The 19,225-nt window shown below is 45.2% G+C and overlaps 1 protein-coding gene across 1 annotated transcript in view; it reads right to left on the reverse strand.

Annotated features, from left to right (window-relative positions):
• Positions 1–15,148, reverse strand: part of Tmem214 (Transmembrane protein 214) — a 32,084-nt gene extending 16,936 nt beyond the window's left edge. The window contains exons 1-7 of the mRNA XM_084578967.1: positions 14,845–15,148; positions 11,322–11,491; positions 10,232–10,391; positions 8,531–8,778; positions 7,087–7,192; positions 2,894–3,237; positions 2,036–2,275 (exon numbers count right to left, since the gene is read on the reverse strand). Of these exons, the coding sequence (XP_084435093.1) occupies positions 2,036–2,275; positions 2,894–3,237; positions 7,087–7,192; positions 8,531–8,778; positions 10,232–10,391; positions 11,322–11,491; positions 14,845–14,989 (1,413 nt within the window). The 5' untranslated portion in view covers positions 14,990–15,148. The remainder of the gene's footprint in view (positions 1–2,035; positions 2,276–2,893; positions 3,238–7,086; positions 7,193–8,530; positions 8,779–10,231; positions 10,392–11,321; positions 11,492–14,844) is intronic.
• Positions 15,149–19,225: the final 4,077 nt, after the last annotated feature.

The following is a 19,225-nucleotide window of genomic DNA, read 5'->3' on the forward strand; positions in this document are numbered from 1 at the left end:
CTAACCTTGAGAGTGTCCGTTAGTGCTGCGCCAATCACAATGACCGATGCAGAACACGCTGCTGCACCATAAGAGCCACACAGAACTAGATCGAACAAGCCATTAAGCAAGAACCTTTCTCATTTCAGTGCCTCATTTCCCCGCTCCTGAGTGTTCAATCTCCATGCAAAAGGGAAGACAAGGAAATCTGACAACAACGATGCAGTCAGTGAGATTGATAATAATGACAGTAGTGAAAGCGATAGTTATGATAGTAGGGATGAAAATGACGATACGGTTAGTGAAAACAGTCCTGTAAAGTAGCTTTTGCCATTTCTGCAGAGTTGAGCGCCGTTCTATAATTTATATATCTGTTCAGACTTGCACTTGGCCCTTTCCACCATGCGTGGAAAACTACCAAATGGTGCTGTTACAGCCAAGTAAGTCACGCAGTTATCGAGAACCACCATGCAAGTGACGAAGAACTGAACTGTGACAAACAGATGCGACTGGAAGAGCTATGCCAGCAGCAGCGTAGCAGTTGGCATGAAAATGTAGTCATTGGCAAGGACTACAATATCACTGCGCCTCACCTGTCGCTCTGGCCGACCGTCATCAATTACCATTTGCACTTTGCTCTGCACACCAGTGTGCTGACACAGGTCCTGCAGCTCCATACGCATTGTGTAGGTGATGATTTGAATGTCTGATGCTCGCTTTCTTTTGCATTTTATTTTGCAGACAGGTCATCAACTGACAAAAGAAATAACCAAAGAAGCTATTTGCCTATCACATGCAAACGTTTCTCAAGTGCATATGTTTCTCTGCAGGAAAGTATTGCCTGTTTTGCTGTCTTTCCTTATGACGTAAAGTGCAAGCCATGCTAGGCAAATAATTTGTTGCCTCCTGCATCAACGACAGGAGCTTATTTGCTCACTGTGATAAACGCTGCAAGAAATTCAATCAGCATATCTGCCCGCCTGAGAAAAACCCGAAAGCCAATGCAAATATACTGCACCAGCTCGTCTCCCCCAACGTACCTGCGTCCTGTTAATTTGCAATCGATTTAGCTAAAAAGGACAACAAGCATTAAGCAAAATGGCCTAATTTATGTTTCCCACAAATGGCATCAATGAAGAGCGCTGTTGGCCACCTTCAGGAATGCCAAGAGGCTGCTGACTCACCGACCTCGCTGCTCATTTATACTCCATAAGCACACTGCGATGTTATTACTACAGTTGTAAAATTTGGGTGACTGTTACGAAAACAACACTAACGAATTATTTCCAGCCGTGATAATCGGTGAATCCACAATCCGCACTTGTCCCACACACAAATTTCAGAAAATTCGTCAGTCCCGCTGGCTGGTAAATGCTCTTGAGGGAGATACCTAAAAGGGTTCGGCAGTTGCTCGCCACTGATGAGTTTCAAATTACGAACATATCAAATGGAGACGCTTGTGTTGGTCATTTTAGGCACAGGTAACATAAAGAGAAGCATAGCTGTATTCAGCTCTAAGACTTATATCAGCTTACGGTTCCTGCTTTGCCAGCAATCTGCAAGAGCGCTCAGGAGAAACTCCACTGGTCGAGCTTTTCAGAGCCGTTGCAATCTGCAAGAGCGCTCAGGAGAAATTCCATAGGTCGAGCTTTTCAGAGCCGTTGGCCTGAACTCCACCAGTTCACAACATCAATGTAGCCCTAGCATGCACTGGTATCATGTTGGCCCAACGACCGCATTTCAAAAAGAACACAATGACTCGATCGGTCTTTTCCGGAAGCATACCTTTTATAAAGAAGGCAGCTATAGCAGACATCCACCCTCAACCATCAGCTAGCTCGCTATTTCCTCCATGCCTTTAAACTACTCTTCTCGGGCAGAGTGGTGACTACTTTGGCTTCCTAAAGCCAAGTCAGGAAATGGATTGAAAAATCTAAACTTTTCTCTCTCTTTTTTCAAACCGCGCCACCCTCATAGCATTGTTAGAAAATTTTCAAACAATGCCAAGGTTAATCAATGGACCTCCACGAACGAGAAGCATGGGGGGTGTGCTTACCTGGCACACTGCGAGGGCGTCCCTGAGGGCTGGCTCCTTGGCCTCGGTGGTGGAGCGCCACGACACCAGCGTGGCCTGCAGGCGCCGCTGAGTGGGCCTGGGCAAGTGTCGCCAGGCGTCCTTGGCCTCCAGGTGCTGCAGAAGCCGCAGCGACTGCGGAGCCTGGATAACGAACAGCTGCCGCCACACGGACAAGCACTCGGGGTCCCGGCACAGGCACTCCTCCAGGCTACTCAGCAACTGCACAGCACAGGACAGGAGAGAAGGCACGTCTACCCGTCAGCGGCTACCCATCGCAACTCATGTCCGCACATCTGCAACCAGAGAATGCTAAACACAGACAACACCCTGTCCATTGCTACGAATAAGAATGGCACTGACAAACACACTCAAGGATAAGCTACAAGAAACATAAACGCTTAAGAAAGTGGAAGACTGAACAGCCATCACTGTACGTCACTTAGCAGAGCATTCTAAGTGATATTCGGAGGTTGCCTATTCGGACCCAACCGGTAACATGCGGTTGTTTCTTCTTCTACATTGTAATTAGTATTCCACATTAATCAGCAACAACAAAAAAATTCCTCATGCTTTCTTTTGCATCAATGGCAGCTGGCTCCTTTCATAGGTACATAAGAAAGGTAGTAATCATCCGAGTTTAAACCAAACATCACGGTATGGTCTAAACAGTCAGATACAACCCCAGAATACAGGTGTAGACACCTTAAAAAGGCACAAAGAGGGCCCTCGAGACAACAATGACTCAAGGGCTTTCTTTGAGGAGCATTTGCATTCTTCGGTTGTATCCGACCACAGTTCCTTTGAGAGAGGGGCCGGCCACACACACTGCAGACTCACCTCCGCGTTGAGCAAGGAAGAACCCGTTCCCAAACGGCGCAGGTACGAAGGGAAGTAGGCACTACGGTTGGTCTCGGCTGCGTAGCACAGATGGCGCAAGCGCGGGTACAGCTGGTCGCGCAGGACGCGTCCCTGCTCGGACGACAGCGGTAGCCTGGGCCCGCTACCGTACACCACGTCCATGAACGTAAAGAGTGACCGCATGCCGAGGTTGCACGCCTGACCGGCTGCTGCGTCCCCGTCCTCGGAGGCGGGGTAGCGTGCGAGCAGTGCTGACAGGGATTCCACAGCGTAGGGGGCGCACATACGCGTCCCCATCACGGGCATCAGCAGCTCCAGCCACACTGCATAAAATTGTGAGGGTTTAAGGATGGCTTGAACTTAAGTGATGAAGCGAAAGTTGTGAGTGTTACAGCGATACCCCTGTAACATCGCGTTTTCAGTCTGCAGTTTTTTCAGAATTTTTTTCTTTAAGTTAGGTTTTTGGGAAAGGAAGGCACCTTATACTTTTTGGTGGGCACCACAGAACGGTGTTTCTGTGGTGGACATTTAACCAGGTCAAAGGTCATGTTTTCGTATTATTTTTTTCGTACTGTACATTGGTTTATAAGAAAAAAATATCGCAGTATCTGTCACATGAGGGAAGAGGGAAGGTGACAGTGAGAGTGGAAACAGTGAAAGAGGTCCCGTTGTTGACGGCTACGGAGTAATTTTGGCCACCTGGGGGCCTTTTAACATGTGCTAACATCGCACAGCACAGGGCTGCCTCTCCGTTTAAGTTAGGTTCTGGGGAAAGGAAGGTGCACAATACATTTGGGTAAACACCACAAAATCATGGACACTCACACTTGATTAGGTTAAGGTCACTTGAAGGGCAAATTTAGTGCCATGCAAAAACCGGCTCTACCTAGCATAGTGAAGCTTAATTGCTTCAATTAAGCTTCACTATGCTAGTTTTCTCCAATTGCAAATTAATTTATAAGAAAGGAAATGTGCCGTATCTGTCAAGGTCACTTGAAGGCAAGACTGAGATTTATGTGACTACTGCTTTACTTAATGCAGCGAAGCTTTCGCTTCAATAAGGGTCTCTGTCCAGGGCCTGAGCAATAAGGGCAATATGGGACTGAGTGGCAGGGGCATGCAGAGTAGGAGGAGGAACAGACAATTAATAACTCGAAATGAGCATGTACATGAGGTTTGATTGGATCAACCTTTAAGGGGCTGGTCCTCACAAGCACTAGGTGGAGTCCTTAGTAAGGGACTCCAGTGGCGCCGGTCGCTGCCCGGGCACGCTCCACAAAGGCCTTTTGGGCCTGCAGGTTAGAGCAGCCAAGCAGGGTCGCCTCCCAGTCCTCCCAGGTGGTGTTGGGGTTAGGGGAAATAGCAGAATTGGATGGGCAGGCCTACACCATCTGGTAGATGTCTGAAGACTTCTCCGCACAGTGCAGAAAGCTGCCCGAGAAAGAACGCTCAAAGTGTTTTAGAGCTGCCGGGCACAGCAAAGTATTAGTATAAAGACAGAAAAGAAGCCGCGCCACCGCCTTTGGGAGACCTTTACATGGGCGAGGATAAAGACTATGGCCAGATTGGCAGTGAAGAATTATATCTTTGAAAGAGTAGGCAGGAGTGAATTGTAATTCTTGATTGTCGGGGTCAGAGGGGAATGCCCGGTGAGAGAGTGCGTGAGCGACAGTGTCAGCTGCCTAATTTCCTTCAAGTCCCATGTGTGCAGGAGCCCAAGCAATATTCCAGTGAGCAGGGTCACCGGTATATACGCAGTTTTGTAGAAGGCGGTAGGCTAGGTACGGTACCCAGCCTTGCTTGACATTCCGAAAGGCCCCTCGCGAATCGAAAATTATTGTTTTGGAAGTTGATAGAGATGCAGCCAACGCAATGGCGACCTCCTCCGCGTGTATTATGTCCTGGGCTCGAAAGTAAGCCCATTTAATGGCTTTGACTGGTGGATGACTGCAGCTGTATACCATCTCCTATGGTGGGGGCCGGAGGCTTCCACATAAAATACGGAAGGTTTTAATTTATAGTGGAGATCCAGGAGAGCCATTATGGTCCTCTTGGGTCATGTTCGCGGGAAAAGGGCGTACGTGAAAGGCGCATCTCCACTGTGATGGAATGCGTACGTGCTCTTCTATGAGAGTGTTATGTTGGATATGTAGTCGGACAAGGAGGCGGCGACCCGATGATATCTTCGAGAGACGCGTAATATTGGTTAGTCAGGTGGGCTTCCCGCCGCTCCCGAAATGTGTTCATCATGCCTAGCCCCAGGCGACACTGATTGGAGGTCTTCATGGGGAGGTCGAGAGCCCGTTTAATAATTTGCGGAGGATGACTTTGAGTGTTTCCTCGTCTTGCTTCCGTAGGTGGAGGTACAGAGTCAAATAAAAAATTCGACTGGTTACAAAGCCATGCGCCAGCCGCAAGGCATCTTTGCATCGTAACCCCCCGCGCTTGTTAGAACCTCGGCGAACCATGCGACCTATCTGGTCCCCCACCTTGCGGAGTTTGGCCGATGTCATTTCTGACCGTCTGTGTTGATGTATATAAAGAGCCCCAGTACCCAGACTTAGAGACAATGTAATTTGGTAGTGCACTTTGGTGATGGGCGTATGTGCACAAATTCAGCCTTTAGCCTTCCATCAAAAATACTCATGGTCATGCTCATTTCATAGAATGTTTTACAATTGCCCAATCCTACAATATGAAATTATATATCTGCTCCACCTTTCATCTCACCTCCATTTGACCGTGCTCACAAAGTCAGCATAGAGTTATAACAAACCAAAGCTTGTTTGCAGTTATTCATTCCCCACACATCAGCAGATTGGAATCCCCTTCCCAGACCGACAGCTAGCATTCAAGACAACTTGCGATTACGTACCAATTTAGCTAACATTGTATGCTCAGGCTCATAACAAATTAATATTGTTCTAAATTACCAATGTTATTTCGGTCTTGCATTCCGTGTGCTTGCTAGTTTAACCAGAAATGTATAACCAGGAGCTCAAGTCTTGCTTTTCATTTTAGTTTATATAACCTCTAAAATTTTTTTAACACTCCCCTTAAAAATTCCACTGGCCTTGAGGATGTCGATAAATAAATAATAAATAAATAAATAAGTGCCCTAATACGTCTGTGATGGTGAGCAGTGGATGGGAAAAACTGGTAAAGTTAAATCTCGGGTCTGAAAAAATGGCAAGCTGAGTGAGTACAGCAGCGATTCATGGAGCATAAATTAATTAAAGAGACTAGCACACAAAACTAAAAGCCACTGATTCAGCACTATCAAATTGACCTTTTTATTCAGTGCAACTGCGAAAACCCAAAGGGCCAAATTATATTGAATTGCAACACAAATTTGTTCCAGTTTTAACTCATTCAAAAACCTTTGCAATCCCAACGCAAGAGACTGCTGCACTCAAAAGAAGTGTCCAGCAAATGATACTAGAACAAATTGGGGACAAATTCGTTGAGACCAATCAATTTTTGTGGCCATTTTAGGATATGTAGCCAAGGACACATTGCCAAGAAAAATGCATTAGTAACTAATTTTTCCATCTTTCAACGTAAACTCACGATATTTATACAGACAGGCGTGATCCCCTTTTTGAAACCAATGGCCTTGTAGTCTAGCTTTGGGAGTCTACATAAGCAAAACTGCCTCGATGGACCGCAGTCTACACATGAAAACTGTCAGCGGTGACTAAACCCTAATTTCATTTTTACGATTTTTTTTCATTACAAAGGGTCGATTTTTTGGGCGAAAGTAGTCCTTTTGCCGATAAAGTTAAATGTTCTGCCGAGTGAGATCAACTTTATCTAGGCCACGCTGATATTAAACAGCTGGTGTAAAAACCTGACCGCCAGTGTATAGAGGAGAGCAAATTGGCGCACAACTCAGCCCGAGCTTTTTGTCTCTCTAGGGACCCCGACAGATGTACCTCACAGTCGAACCAGTTTGATCCACTGACATCATAAAACGAGATACTATGACTCCCCAGATTAGAGCGGCAGATGTATCCACCATCCCGCCAAAAACTTCAGAAAACTTAACAAAGAGAGTAGATTTACCTCCACAAACTACAGAGTCAGATTTTACTCAACCCTTCTACACACACAGACAGCACAAAATAAAACAGGGTTCTATGTAATCAAAATGCAGATTTCATGCTACTGACCAGCGAGTCCATGTCCAAGACTGGTCAGTCCTGCTTGGGAGGCCGCCCAGAGGAGGGTCAGGCAGGCCACTGGACGACCCTGGTTCTGAGAACGCAGCTGGCTCATCTGAAAGAACGGCGGCCTGAGTCAGTTTCGAAAGTATCATGGTGTGAGCAGAAACGGAGCACACGACACCATCATCACGACTATTTACCCAAAGCTGATCCACCAGGTGCCAAAAAAAAATAACTCTTCACTATACAGTCGCAAAGCGCACTTAAATTTGTTCATCAGAATACGAGGAATGCAGCCCTAATAAATTATTATTATTATTATTATTATTATTATTATTATTATTATTATTATTATTATTATTATTATTATTATTATTATTAACAGTGCAGTACTTTTTGATAAGCGGAAGTGCTGAACAGGATGCCTCATTGCTGTTTGAAGAAAAAGGTACATAGAAAAGAGCCCCATGTAAAAGAAATCTAATAGAGTGCAATGGGGGGCTAAATGGTGAGGCATCCTTGAAAAAACAGAACTGCGCAAACAAGACGGGACAAGAAAAGAAGAACACAAGTGTGCTGTCTTGTGTTCCTGTGTTCTTCTTATCTCCTGTCCTGTGTTCTTCTCTTGTCCAGTCTTTTTTGCACAGTTCTGTTTTTTCAATAATGCCTTACCAGTTAGCCCCCCATCGCATTCTACTAGATTTCATTTTTTCTACATGGGGCTCCTTTCTATGTACCCTTTCCTTCGAAAAGCAATGCGCCTTGTAAAACTGCGCTCGTCCTATGTTCTTCTCTTGTCCCGCCTTTTCTGTGCAGTTCTGTTTTTTTACTGGACTTCCTCTCACACGTCCCTTCCTAAGTGTGCCCAGGCATTTATTGTTTTGCGAACAGTATTGGGGAACAGTATCTATACTGTCCCTCAACAGAATTGCCATAAGGAGGCAATTTGGTAAGCATCCACAACAAAACTTCGCTGAATTTCAGTAAGATAAAGTTTAGTTAAGTAATACATAACCGGCACAGTGGGTTCGTCACATAAAGGTGAACTGCCTAGACACCTTCGTTGCATGGAGCTCATAAATGCACAAGTTTAAGTTTAAATGGGGATGGTGTTAGCGAATTGAGAAACTTCATAATACTGAGGAATTTGATATGTTGGAGAGACTCACCGCATCCAGGTTGCAGTAGCACAAACAGTAAAATTCTCTAATTTCAATTGGTGTTTCATTCTCTACTGCCACCGAGTGACTTTGACAGGCCATAGTCACTATGGCCAGCCATAGAGAATTTGATATGTTGGAGAGGCTCACCGCATCCAGGTTACAGTAGCACAAACAGTAAAATTCTCTAATTTCAATTGGTGTTTCATTCTCTACTGCCACCGAGTGACTTTGACGGGCCATAGTCACTATGGCCAGCCATAGACCATAGTAAGGTGTACGGATATCACCTTGGGCAAGACTTCCGTGACGACGTGCGGGTACCGGGTGGCCAGCAGTTGTAGGCCTAGTAAGAAACCCATCACGCTGCCACCACCTACGCTGGTGTTTGAGCCGCCACTGGTAGGAGCTGAAAAAGCCTGCAGAGCCCCGTTCAGGCAGTGCTCCCACAGCAAGGCCCGGCCTTCGTCCGTGGTCGCCGACACCACATCCTCAAAGTGGCGCCGCACGCCCGCCGGCAGTTCGTTCAAAGGGAAACCTGCAAAACATTTCATGACAACCAAAATGAGAGAATATCAGTTAGCGATGAATTGATGATCTATGAAGAGTCCAATGCCTGCGTGCAATAACTGCTTATGGCAAGAGCAATGATGACTACAAATTACAGCGGATTATAGCCCCTAGTTTCTTAAACCTCCAGACAATGTATGTATGGAAACAATGTATGGGAAAAGACGACACATCAAGCCAATGCCTAGGATTTGTCTTTCATCTAGCCCATCACTCATGTACCATCAATTAAGTGGGTGGATGCTCCATGAAATTATATTTTGTCGCACCTGGCGATTTCCGCCGCCCGAGCAGACTGAACCAAAGCAGGATGGGCGGAACATGCTTGTCTCGTAAGCAACATGTAAAAATGCAGCACCAAAAGCATGACACATGCTCATTTTGAGCACTGAAATATAGCCCTCGCTGGTCTCCGCCAAAGGAAACACAACACGAAGGCAGCATATGAAGTCTGTACGAGAGGGGTCGGTGGGAGTTTGAGCCAAGACCTTCAATATTGGGCATGAACGCAGGGTTTGATAAACAGGCTTAAACAGTCACTGAAAAAAGGAGTACTCTACTCTGCAAATTTTGCAGAAATTAATTGAAAACTATTCAAAAGCTTGAAAATGAATTTGGTCTGTCCTGAAAAATTATAAACGCCCACTACTACTATTATATTTGTTCTACAAATCACATGCAATGATAATCAATGCACTATAAGAAGATTTCAAACATTTCCATGCCTCTAGTTCTGTACCTTTCCAGTGAAGTACTTTCAACAGCAGTCCACCTTGTAACACAATGTAGTCTACCAGTGATACACTATTAAATGCCTTGGGGGTGCTACGAAGCATATCGTAGAAAGTTAATGCTGCCCATGCTGACGTAATCATATGTGACCACTGTGACACATTCATGAATGTGTCATGAATGTGACATGTGTTGAACGTGACAATGTGCCCTGGAGTTCGACGTAGAGATGTCATACCACTAGAAGTCTTCTATGTACACCCGAATGATAATGGGCAAAGACGAGAAGCAAGGGGTGCTCATATGTGAAGTGATTCCCCTATGGCAGAAATAAAGCTTAAACCATAGAGTAAACTACTATGCGCATAGGCCATGCCTTTACTTTGAAGCCGAATCTAAGCGTAGCCACGCAGATTGCTTTCGCGTAACTCCAGGTTTAACCACAAGCTAAACCACTGCACTTTTTTTCTTTAATTTTTTACTGTAAAAGCACTGCATGCAGTCTAGCTAAATCCCCATCGAAACTACTAAGTCCTAGTTCGACCTTGCGAGGCTTTGAGATCATTTGCTAACACCTGGCAAACTTGGGAGTTGCAGCCTGGAGAGTGCAGCCGTACCAACAGCAAATAGAAATAACTAAACTTCATAGCCAAAAAGCCACTATAACAAGCAAGAATTACAGAACCAACCAGATGGCTTGCCCTCAAAGGGAGGCAATGATTCGGCAGCGGGCGCCCCTTCAAATTGGTTGTTGAGGTAGGCAGCCAGATCCTTGGCCCACAAAAGAGGGTTGGTTGGGAAGCGTGCCTTGTCCCCCGACACCAGCTGAGAGACCTCAGACACAGAGACCTGCAAGGGAGGGGAAGAAGGCACGGTTTAGTTTATGGGGTTTAACGTCCAAAAGTGACTCAGGCTATGAGAGGCACCCTGCCACACCGTGTAAGCAAGGATCACGAAGAGTGCATCAGCTCTGCTAAAAAATACAAAGCTGGTCGATAAAACAGCAATGCTTGACTAGGTGAACAGCTTGCTTTTTTTTTTGGTTGTCGAGCCTTTCTTTTGAACCTGCTCAGATTGAACTTTCACATTAAAGAATTATTTGACTAAGGTGCAGTGTCTTTTGCATGTGTGCAAATATTCCACGTGTTTCGTAAGCAAACCTGGTACCTTTAAACTAAGACGAAGAATAATACCAGCTAGAGCGACGTATGTTCCCACTCAATGACAGGGTACAAATAAAGAGCTAAATGATGCTTGTGCAAGCCCATGAAGAAAACAGCAAGTGCTGTCTACTCCATGTGGACTACAAACCCATTAATTAACAAGCTCTGCCCAATACATCACACCGCTGTTTTTTTTTCTCTCATATATTTTTTTCCTTTTTCTTCTCCTTTTAACATCACAGAAATTGGTTGCATTGTAGTTCAGTTCACCCAGTGCCACTCATGGAGATTTCAGTGCCCAGTATATCCCAAGTAGCACAAACAGTAGGCCCAATATTGGTTTTATAGTGGCAATGGCTGGATTAATATAGGGCCAGTGTATTGCCAACATATTTCAATATCGGCTTAGTGCTTCCAGTGATAGAAACCACATCTTAAAAGCCCAAAATACACTGAGGAGAAATCTTTTTCCACAAAACCTGTGACTTCACAGCAGCTACAAGCAACTGTGCAAGCAAAGAGTGCAAAAGCGCTCGGATCACCAAAAAACAGTTATGGGACACTCAAAAGAGTATGCACAGAGGACACAATTCCTGACTGCACAGGCTCAGCCAACCTTGTTGAGAAGGGCCTTGAGATTGGAGGCCTGCTGCGCATTGGCTTCCTTTGGCTTCTTCTTGGGTGGCTTCTTAGCTGGCTTGGGTGGAGGGGGGGCAACAGCTGGCTTCTTCTGCTCCTCTTTCTCCTGCAGGGCATCGTACAGTGTGGTGCTCTCCTTCAGAGGGGCTGCATAGACGTGACACATAGAGAGAGGCATTAGAACCTACACCCACCATACATCGGCACTCACATTAATACCCGGTATGAAACAAAGTTGTTCTATTGGCGTACATATGCACACTGTTCAGATACAGCAGCTGTGGTTTAACAACAACACTACTGAAGTAAAGGCAGTGTGATGATGATGCTAACATCGCTGGTGTCAGCAATATTGTTCATGATGATGGTGATCGCAGATTTTTATGTCGCAAGTCAAGCTGGTGCCAAAGAGTGTCAAACACAATGTAAACAATCAGCTCGCTTCCGTAAAATGTGTTATGCAGAGAATTTTATCCAAACTTGGAATAAAAGTGATTCAAGCTGCACACAGCATTCATTAAAGGTCCATTATAATGCAAAGTTTTGTGAGCAAAGATAGCATGAACTTACCAAAATTGTCTGAAGCTTAAAAAGGCACAAGCTTCACGTCAGCAAAAGTTGCTGCAACAACAACTGTGAGGCTTCCAACTACCGCAATAAAAGAGTCAAAGTTCCACAAAGGAAACAATGGACAACACAACTACAGTCAAAAAAAAAAAAAAAATGACAACTCCAGCACTGTCCACGATGGCAGTGCCTACATTGTCCATTCTTTCCCGTTTTGGTGATGCTTTCTCAACACTGATGGAATCAAAATGAAAACCTACTAACCAGCCTGTGTTGAGACATTAGCAGATACAACAGTTGGAGGATTACATTGCTACCCAAGTGGTAGATCCAGTACTTCAAATCAACTGTGCCCAAAACCTTCATGCAGACAAGCTAACGCAATGCAACAAATTATTTGAGAAATAGTTACCAGGAAGCACAAGTAGTATGCAATGGCAATGCCACATTTCAGCCCATACAACCACATCTCTGTAGTAATCTAGCTAAAGAGAGCATCCTAATTGGTAAAATGCACTTTGCACCAGACTTTTTTCTTTTTTACTCTAGGTTTCGAACCTTCAGCGTAGCGCGGCCGGTAGCCACGTTTTACCCACGTGACGCTGTGACGTCACACTCCACGTGACACTAGGGTGTGGGCTAGCAGGAGCTGCCAACTTCGGTCTCTCGTTTCACATGGGATGGCTATGTCAGAATCAGCCTGCTAGGACCCTGGCATTCACGTTGCCCCGATAGGCCACTAAGGCACGTTCATATGGCTTGGTTGAAGTGGGGCTTTATATGTGGGCTGAGGAAGAAGAAAAAGAGAAGTGGAACCCATGTCTGACTCCTGCTTTACCACAAAGGGGAAACCAAAAGTACCACCAAGGTGAACCACAAGCCGAACCTAAGCATAGCCAAGGAGTATTGCTTTAGCAAACCTCTAGGCTTAACCATGCTAAGCCTCTGCCAATTTTTTATTTTTTTTTCAGAGTCTTAAAATGAGGAGACGTCATCTACATTCCAGTCATTGCTTTGCTCTTGTATCCTATGAGTGTTCTTGATAGCTTTCCGTGCCATCGAGTCGGCAGCTCCTGGCATGTCGCATGGTCTCATGATGTCACACGACCCAGTGACCAATAATTGTCCGGCCACATCACCTGCCATCTGCCAGAGCCATGCCTGCGATTTTTGTTTCACAATGCCAATGTTGCCTATGCTTACAACAGAGGATTTTTTGCACAAGGCTTTTAATGCTATTGCATTCAAGGTTTCGATACATTTCTGTGGTCCATTCGTTCCACCATTCGTACACAGTGGTTCCTCCATGTGCATAGTGTTTGATAGCTTCAAATGCACTGCCATGTAATTGGACACAAACTCGGAACAGAGAAGTTGAAGTGCGAGCTTTGGAGATTTCTCCATAAAATATTAAACATTTTGTTTGCATATGAAAAAGTTCATCTGAGTATTCCCTGTCGTACATCAGTTGTTTCTTTTTTTCCTCAGTTTCATTGCAATAAATGACGAACTCTTATAGTTTAAGCTGGATGTTTTCATGCCTCAGTAATTCCTTCACCTGCATTATCAAATGCTTAGCTCCTGGTCTTTGTCTTCAAATGTAGGTATACAAGAGCCTCCAAGTAACAATACAGTGGTAAATTTAAGCTCTGTTCACTCAGTTCTGTGTTCATGTCCTAGAGCCGTGCAGTGTGGTTCAGAATAACCTGGACCACTAACCAGCCCAGGCTTTTTTGCTACATTTGACTTAGGTTCCTGTGCCATGGCATGAAGTCTACATTACATGCACGGCATTTTGAATGGCTATGGGATGTTCCTTCCTGTTTACATAGTATAATCTTGAGTTGACATGAAAGAATGATGGCTGTATTTCAGCTAACTTTACTAAAGCGTTCATGTAGACAATGTAGTCATGACATGTGCTATGTGTGAATTGTAAAGTTTCGTTTATGCGCCAATATGAAATATCAGTCTAGTATGTACCTCGAAAAAAAAAAAGATAAATAAATATGCTCAAATTACAAGCGTGATTGCGACTCTGTGCATGAACACTTAGTCATTATGTAACATTCTTCTATGCATGACATGAACATAAGAGGTATGCAAATGAATACAGAAAGCACAACAAGCAAAAGGGACAACTTCCTGACCCCTTCATATTTCCTACAGAACGCTTGACCTACATTTCAGTCACATACATTCAGCATCTGGTGCTTATGGTTATGCAGCCCACGATACATTTGCAATGCATTTGCGGAGACCAAAAGCACATATATAACCACACAGCCCAGCTTTCTAACTGCATTTTGATATGTACTGTACAGCCTCAAAGTCACAAGCGATATATACACAGTCTCTATAAGTAATTGGGGAACAGGAAACTTTACTAGTCGTCCACTTACAGCACCATTCGTAAACAGTATTGATTGTCAAAGTGGGTTTATTTCCTAGCACACGTCTACGAATTAAGCAGCATAGATAAAGTGCAGCATGCAAATGCTCTGTTTATAGAGGCGCTGAGCTTTACAAGTCGGATCACCTCATGTCAATGTTTAACTTGCTCTCCAAGCGTTTCACTACGCTGCCTTGAAGTTAGTAAAACGTTTAAGGGCGATCGCGACAGCTTCTGTTTAAGGGCGATCGCGACAGCTTCTGTCATCGCATTGATCACCCTCCTCCCCTCACACCTTCCCCCGTAAGTTGGTTTAGGACAGCTCGCAGCAGGTCAACGTCAATCAAGGCTACATGCGTACGCACTCAAAATCCGAGCAGCAGCATGGGGTATGCTGCCGTTTCCTGCTACGTTCTGAAGCCCCACACCGTAGTGGTCATGGAGATTCAATTTGTGCGCAGTGCACGGAGGCGATCGGCCAGCGCGGCATTGCCTGGTGACCACGTCTTTTCCGCACACGTGGGTGACGTGGACTGCTCACCTAGAGGCTCGATGCGAGGCATGTTTTCGGCGAGCTTTTTCTTTTGAGCCTTGGACATCTTGCCATCGCCGCCGCCACCAGCCACAGCCTTGTTCTTGCTCGATTTGCCGCTCACGACCTTCCATTGGCCCGCCGACGAAGACATGGTTTTTCCACGGCGCGCTCCTTCGTACACACACACACAAGCGCCGGGAATCAAAACCAGAAGAACAACGCTAGCAACGCCGCTGACACGACGAGCGACGGCCGCCGGAGAAACATGTTGCCAGCAGGCGTAACGAAACCACGAAACTGGCGAAACCGGCCACCGAACCGAGAGACGAGGGGAAGTGCGGCTACGCTGCTGGATTGGCGAGCACGCGCGTTCGTTCAGGTTCTTGTACACGCCGCCAGGATGTCAGAACGCTGTGGCGCCCGTTTTCAATGCTTTATTTTCGGCTTCCTCATCTAGGCCAGCTTCGCAGGTATGTTAAGTATCTAGTTTTCATAAAAGTGTGTCTCAATCCTCTCTTATTCCCGCAAATACACTGCTGAGAAAATTTGGTTTCGCGTTTCTGTTATTTCGTTGCACATTCAGGGCGAGGTGTCCGCGTACTCCACTGTCCGTGCAGCGCGGTCAGCGCGGTTATTAAAACTCGACAGTACCTTTGAATATTTTATATTACACTCGCTGAAGGTATTCGATGCTGATGCTGATGCTGATGCGGCCATTCCCCTTTGTATCGGGAGATCACAAAGTTCTGGATCAGGCCAGGTGACTGCGATATCGTCTCTGATAACATACGAAAGATAACCCATATGGCTTTGCCGAATGAAATGGTTCGCCCGATGCCGATTGTTACGCTTCGTTATTACATGCACACATCCCACAAACTTACGGATGAAAAACACAATGAAAGGGCTGCTGATGCTTCTCGCGAACAGTCTCTCTCCAACAAGTGGCGTCGATGGTCATATGTCGCAAAATCCACGTAGCCCTTTTTGTGATGACAATATCGATGTCATATATATATATTTGGTTAGAAAGCAAATATCGTTTTGCCGCTCGGAGGATGGACTAATCACGGGCCCTATGTTCGTCTCAGGAAAAAGCATATGCAGTGAAAGTGCTACTTACATTAAACGATTCGGGTCTGATTTCAATGTGTTAAGAGCGCGCTCTTCGGGCACTTGCAAAACTTTCGGCGTTCCTTTTTTTCCAGAGGCGCATTTAAGAGTCACTATCGGAAGTGACGGTTTAGGAGGGCGGTCCCACTATATTTTTGTAATTTTTTTTTTACAACAATAGGGTGCATAATTAATTTCCAATGTAACCAGCACACCTTATACTCAACCCCCCCCCCCCCCCCCCCCCTTCTATTCTTCTTTTCCTTTCTGTCAAGAAGAAGCAGGCATATATATGGACGAGCAATGCAAAGGCAAGATAAGCAATGGTCGCTAACGGTGACTGATTCAATGGGTGACTGGATTCCAAGAGAAGTCAAGCGTATCAGGGGATGACAGGAAGTTAGGTGGGCGGATGAGATAGGAAGTTGGCGGGGATTATCCATTGATGCAGTACGTGGCACACCGCTGGGTGAATTGGAGAGATATGGAGAGGCGTTGGCCAGTAGTTAGGCTGATGATGATGATAATGATTCGGTTCACAGCTGGGCTTAAACTCCAACCCTTTCCATTCCTCTCTCTCTCCCTCTCTCTGTCTGTCATCTGACCAGGTCGCAAATCTCACCCGGTACCAATAAAAAGGCAATACTTTGAGTGAGGAATGTTTTTCACCGACTACCTGCAGCGTCCTCCACAGCTTAGTGAACTCGTTCAGATCGATCTTTGTGCCGAAACAGGAATGATAATTAAGTTAACTCGGAACTAACTGAGCGAAACCTAACTAATTTGCTGAAATCAACGATCGAGCGGTAAGAATTGGCTGCTTACAGAAGAAGCAGAGAAGGGAGTTGGGCCGGAGCCAGTTTTCTTTAAAACAGCGAATATGGCGCCCACGGCCTCGTTAATTTCGACAGAAGTTTCGAGACGAAGTTGCAAAAGTCAAAGCAGTTCACGAATGTATACAGGGCTCACTGAAATCGATGAGCAATTTCACAAAGCGAGCTATATAGTTGTACGAAGCGTATGATGACTCGGGGAAAGTGATTACCTATAGGACTGTTTTGCCAGCATGATATTTGAATATGCGTGTACGGGCCTTAAGTAGTACGTCTTCGTATTATCGCAGAGACAAGAATGCCAATCAATTAAAGAAACGCGCATTGAGGATTATTTGTGCGGATGCGCGCTCTGAGCTTCGGCGCTGTAATATTTACTTGGTACTGTACACCATTAAGCCCTATAAAGAAATGATATGGAATCAAGGCGTTATGGGCGGAATGAAAAATGGGACTGGCGGAAACACGGTAGTCGGAAAGGAGGGGAAAAACGAGGCAAGGTAACGGAAACACGAAACGCTTTAATGAATCGCATAAGCATGTGAGCTAAAAAAACTCCAGCATCATCGCGTCAATAATTTCCTTAGTGCCTATTTTGGTGGCTGTGAAAGGAACAGAACAGAAAGGCCACTTCCTCTGAAAAAGCCGTTGTAATACGATTTACGTGTGTATTTAGCGTTCGATCGATTGCAAGGAAATACTAAACAGTAACGAAACACTTATCGACCCAAAGGGTCTTATCACGAGCTTTTATTTCATTAAAAAATGTTATCATCATCATTATATACTGCTCTCGTGTGCCTGCCACTGATCTCCACTAGGGGGTGCCTGCGAACGCGAGCGATGGGGGCCGAGGGTACAGCCAACTTTAGGCGAATTTAAGCACAGAATAAATTTCTGTCCCTTAGTTTTTTATATCGTTTGTTTGAGACTACATACATAGCTCGAACGCCAGGAAACATATGCGCCATAGCAAGAGAAGCATGCAATGATGTACATGTAAGAGCAGTAAAGTGTAGTGCACAACCCCCATTGGTAAGAACTGCAACTAATTTTCGCTTGCAGTAAAATTCGATTATATGGCTCTTCTTGTTTACATTAATAAAGGCTTCTCTCATTGCCTGAGTCGCTTTGAGACGTTAAACCCCACAAACCAAACAATAATATATGTCCGGGCCGACAGCAATTAAAAGAGGCTTTTATTGCTGGGAGAAATGAATTTAAAGATGGGCCGTATATATTATCCCCGCCAATCGTTTGACACGTCAAAGATCGCCGCAGACTTCCTGATCTCCGTTTAAGAGCGTGATTGGCAGTGTGGCATATAGCCTTAAAGATCCGCGAAAAAACTGTTTTAATATCCCTTCACTTTCCTTGCGAAAACCGCAAGCGGCGACCGTATTTCATTCCTTACCGTTTTTCATCTTCGTTTTCAGCGAAAGTGTTCTCTTTGTGGCTATAGATCGAACGCATTTATCTATTGATGCAGGTGATCTTCGATTTCCCCTCAGTGTTCGCGTAAAATTGAAAATAGAGTGAACCATCGCAGTTTAGTGTACCGCTTTGTAAACCTGCATTTATTGTTACCATGGTCTTCTAAGGAAATCAGATACGTAGCTTTACTTATCTATTGCTGAGATTAAATTATTTATTTGGTTTTGGAGAGAAAGTGCCAACTGGAAAACCATCTCTCATCGCCATCTGTCTTCATTTCACTGGTTCACCGTCTAGTTACAATGTATATACAGGAGAATGCTACATAGTTGTAGAACACTACTACTTCATATATCTTCGCGTGTACAGTATTTCGGGACTGCATGTAGGGCCATAAATGCTCGCACTGCATGCCCTCTGGCGTACGCATGAGGATGTGGTGGAGTGCATTCGTGGCCCTCAACCAACATTCTAAGAACTAAAACTCTAGTGGCAAGAGTAAAATGACCTAATTACTCCTGCAGATCTCACTCTATATACTTCCTGACGGCACATTGCGAAGGCACACTGGCGAAAAAAAAAAACAGAAGAAAACAATGGACAGCCAGCACACTCGAAACGTGTGGCCCTGGAAGTTATTCTGCGCGGTTGCCGCGCTGCAGTCTCTTTCAAGGCTCGACAGGTCGACATTGCAAGTGGTACGGGTGCCGCTGAGATTGTCACCACTGGCGGCAACCCGCCCAAAGTTACCGCCCTCTTCTCCCTGATTTTTTTCCCTTGAATTCTTAGTTGCCCGTATCGCAGGCAAGCATGTCTAGGTGACTTATATTTCGTATCCCCTTGTTACCAGCCCCCTCTTTGTAATTATTATATATGTTCGTTTGCTCTCAGTTCCTATTTTGCCGATCATATGTGCTCTTGGCTATGGCCGAGTATAGCAGCCTTGTGCATATGTATAAATAATAAAGGTGTAAATATAAGTGTCCTCTTGACATGGGCCGGAAATT

This window comes from Amblyomma maculatum, chromosome 9 (genome assembly GCF_055883805.1).
Source record: "Amblyomma maculatum isolate TAMU_Amacu chromosome 9, ASM5588380v1, whole genome shotgun sequence".
Lineage (NCBI taxonomy): Eukaryota > Metazoa > Arthropoda > Arachnida > Ixodida > Ixodidae > Amblyomma > Amblyomma maculatum.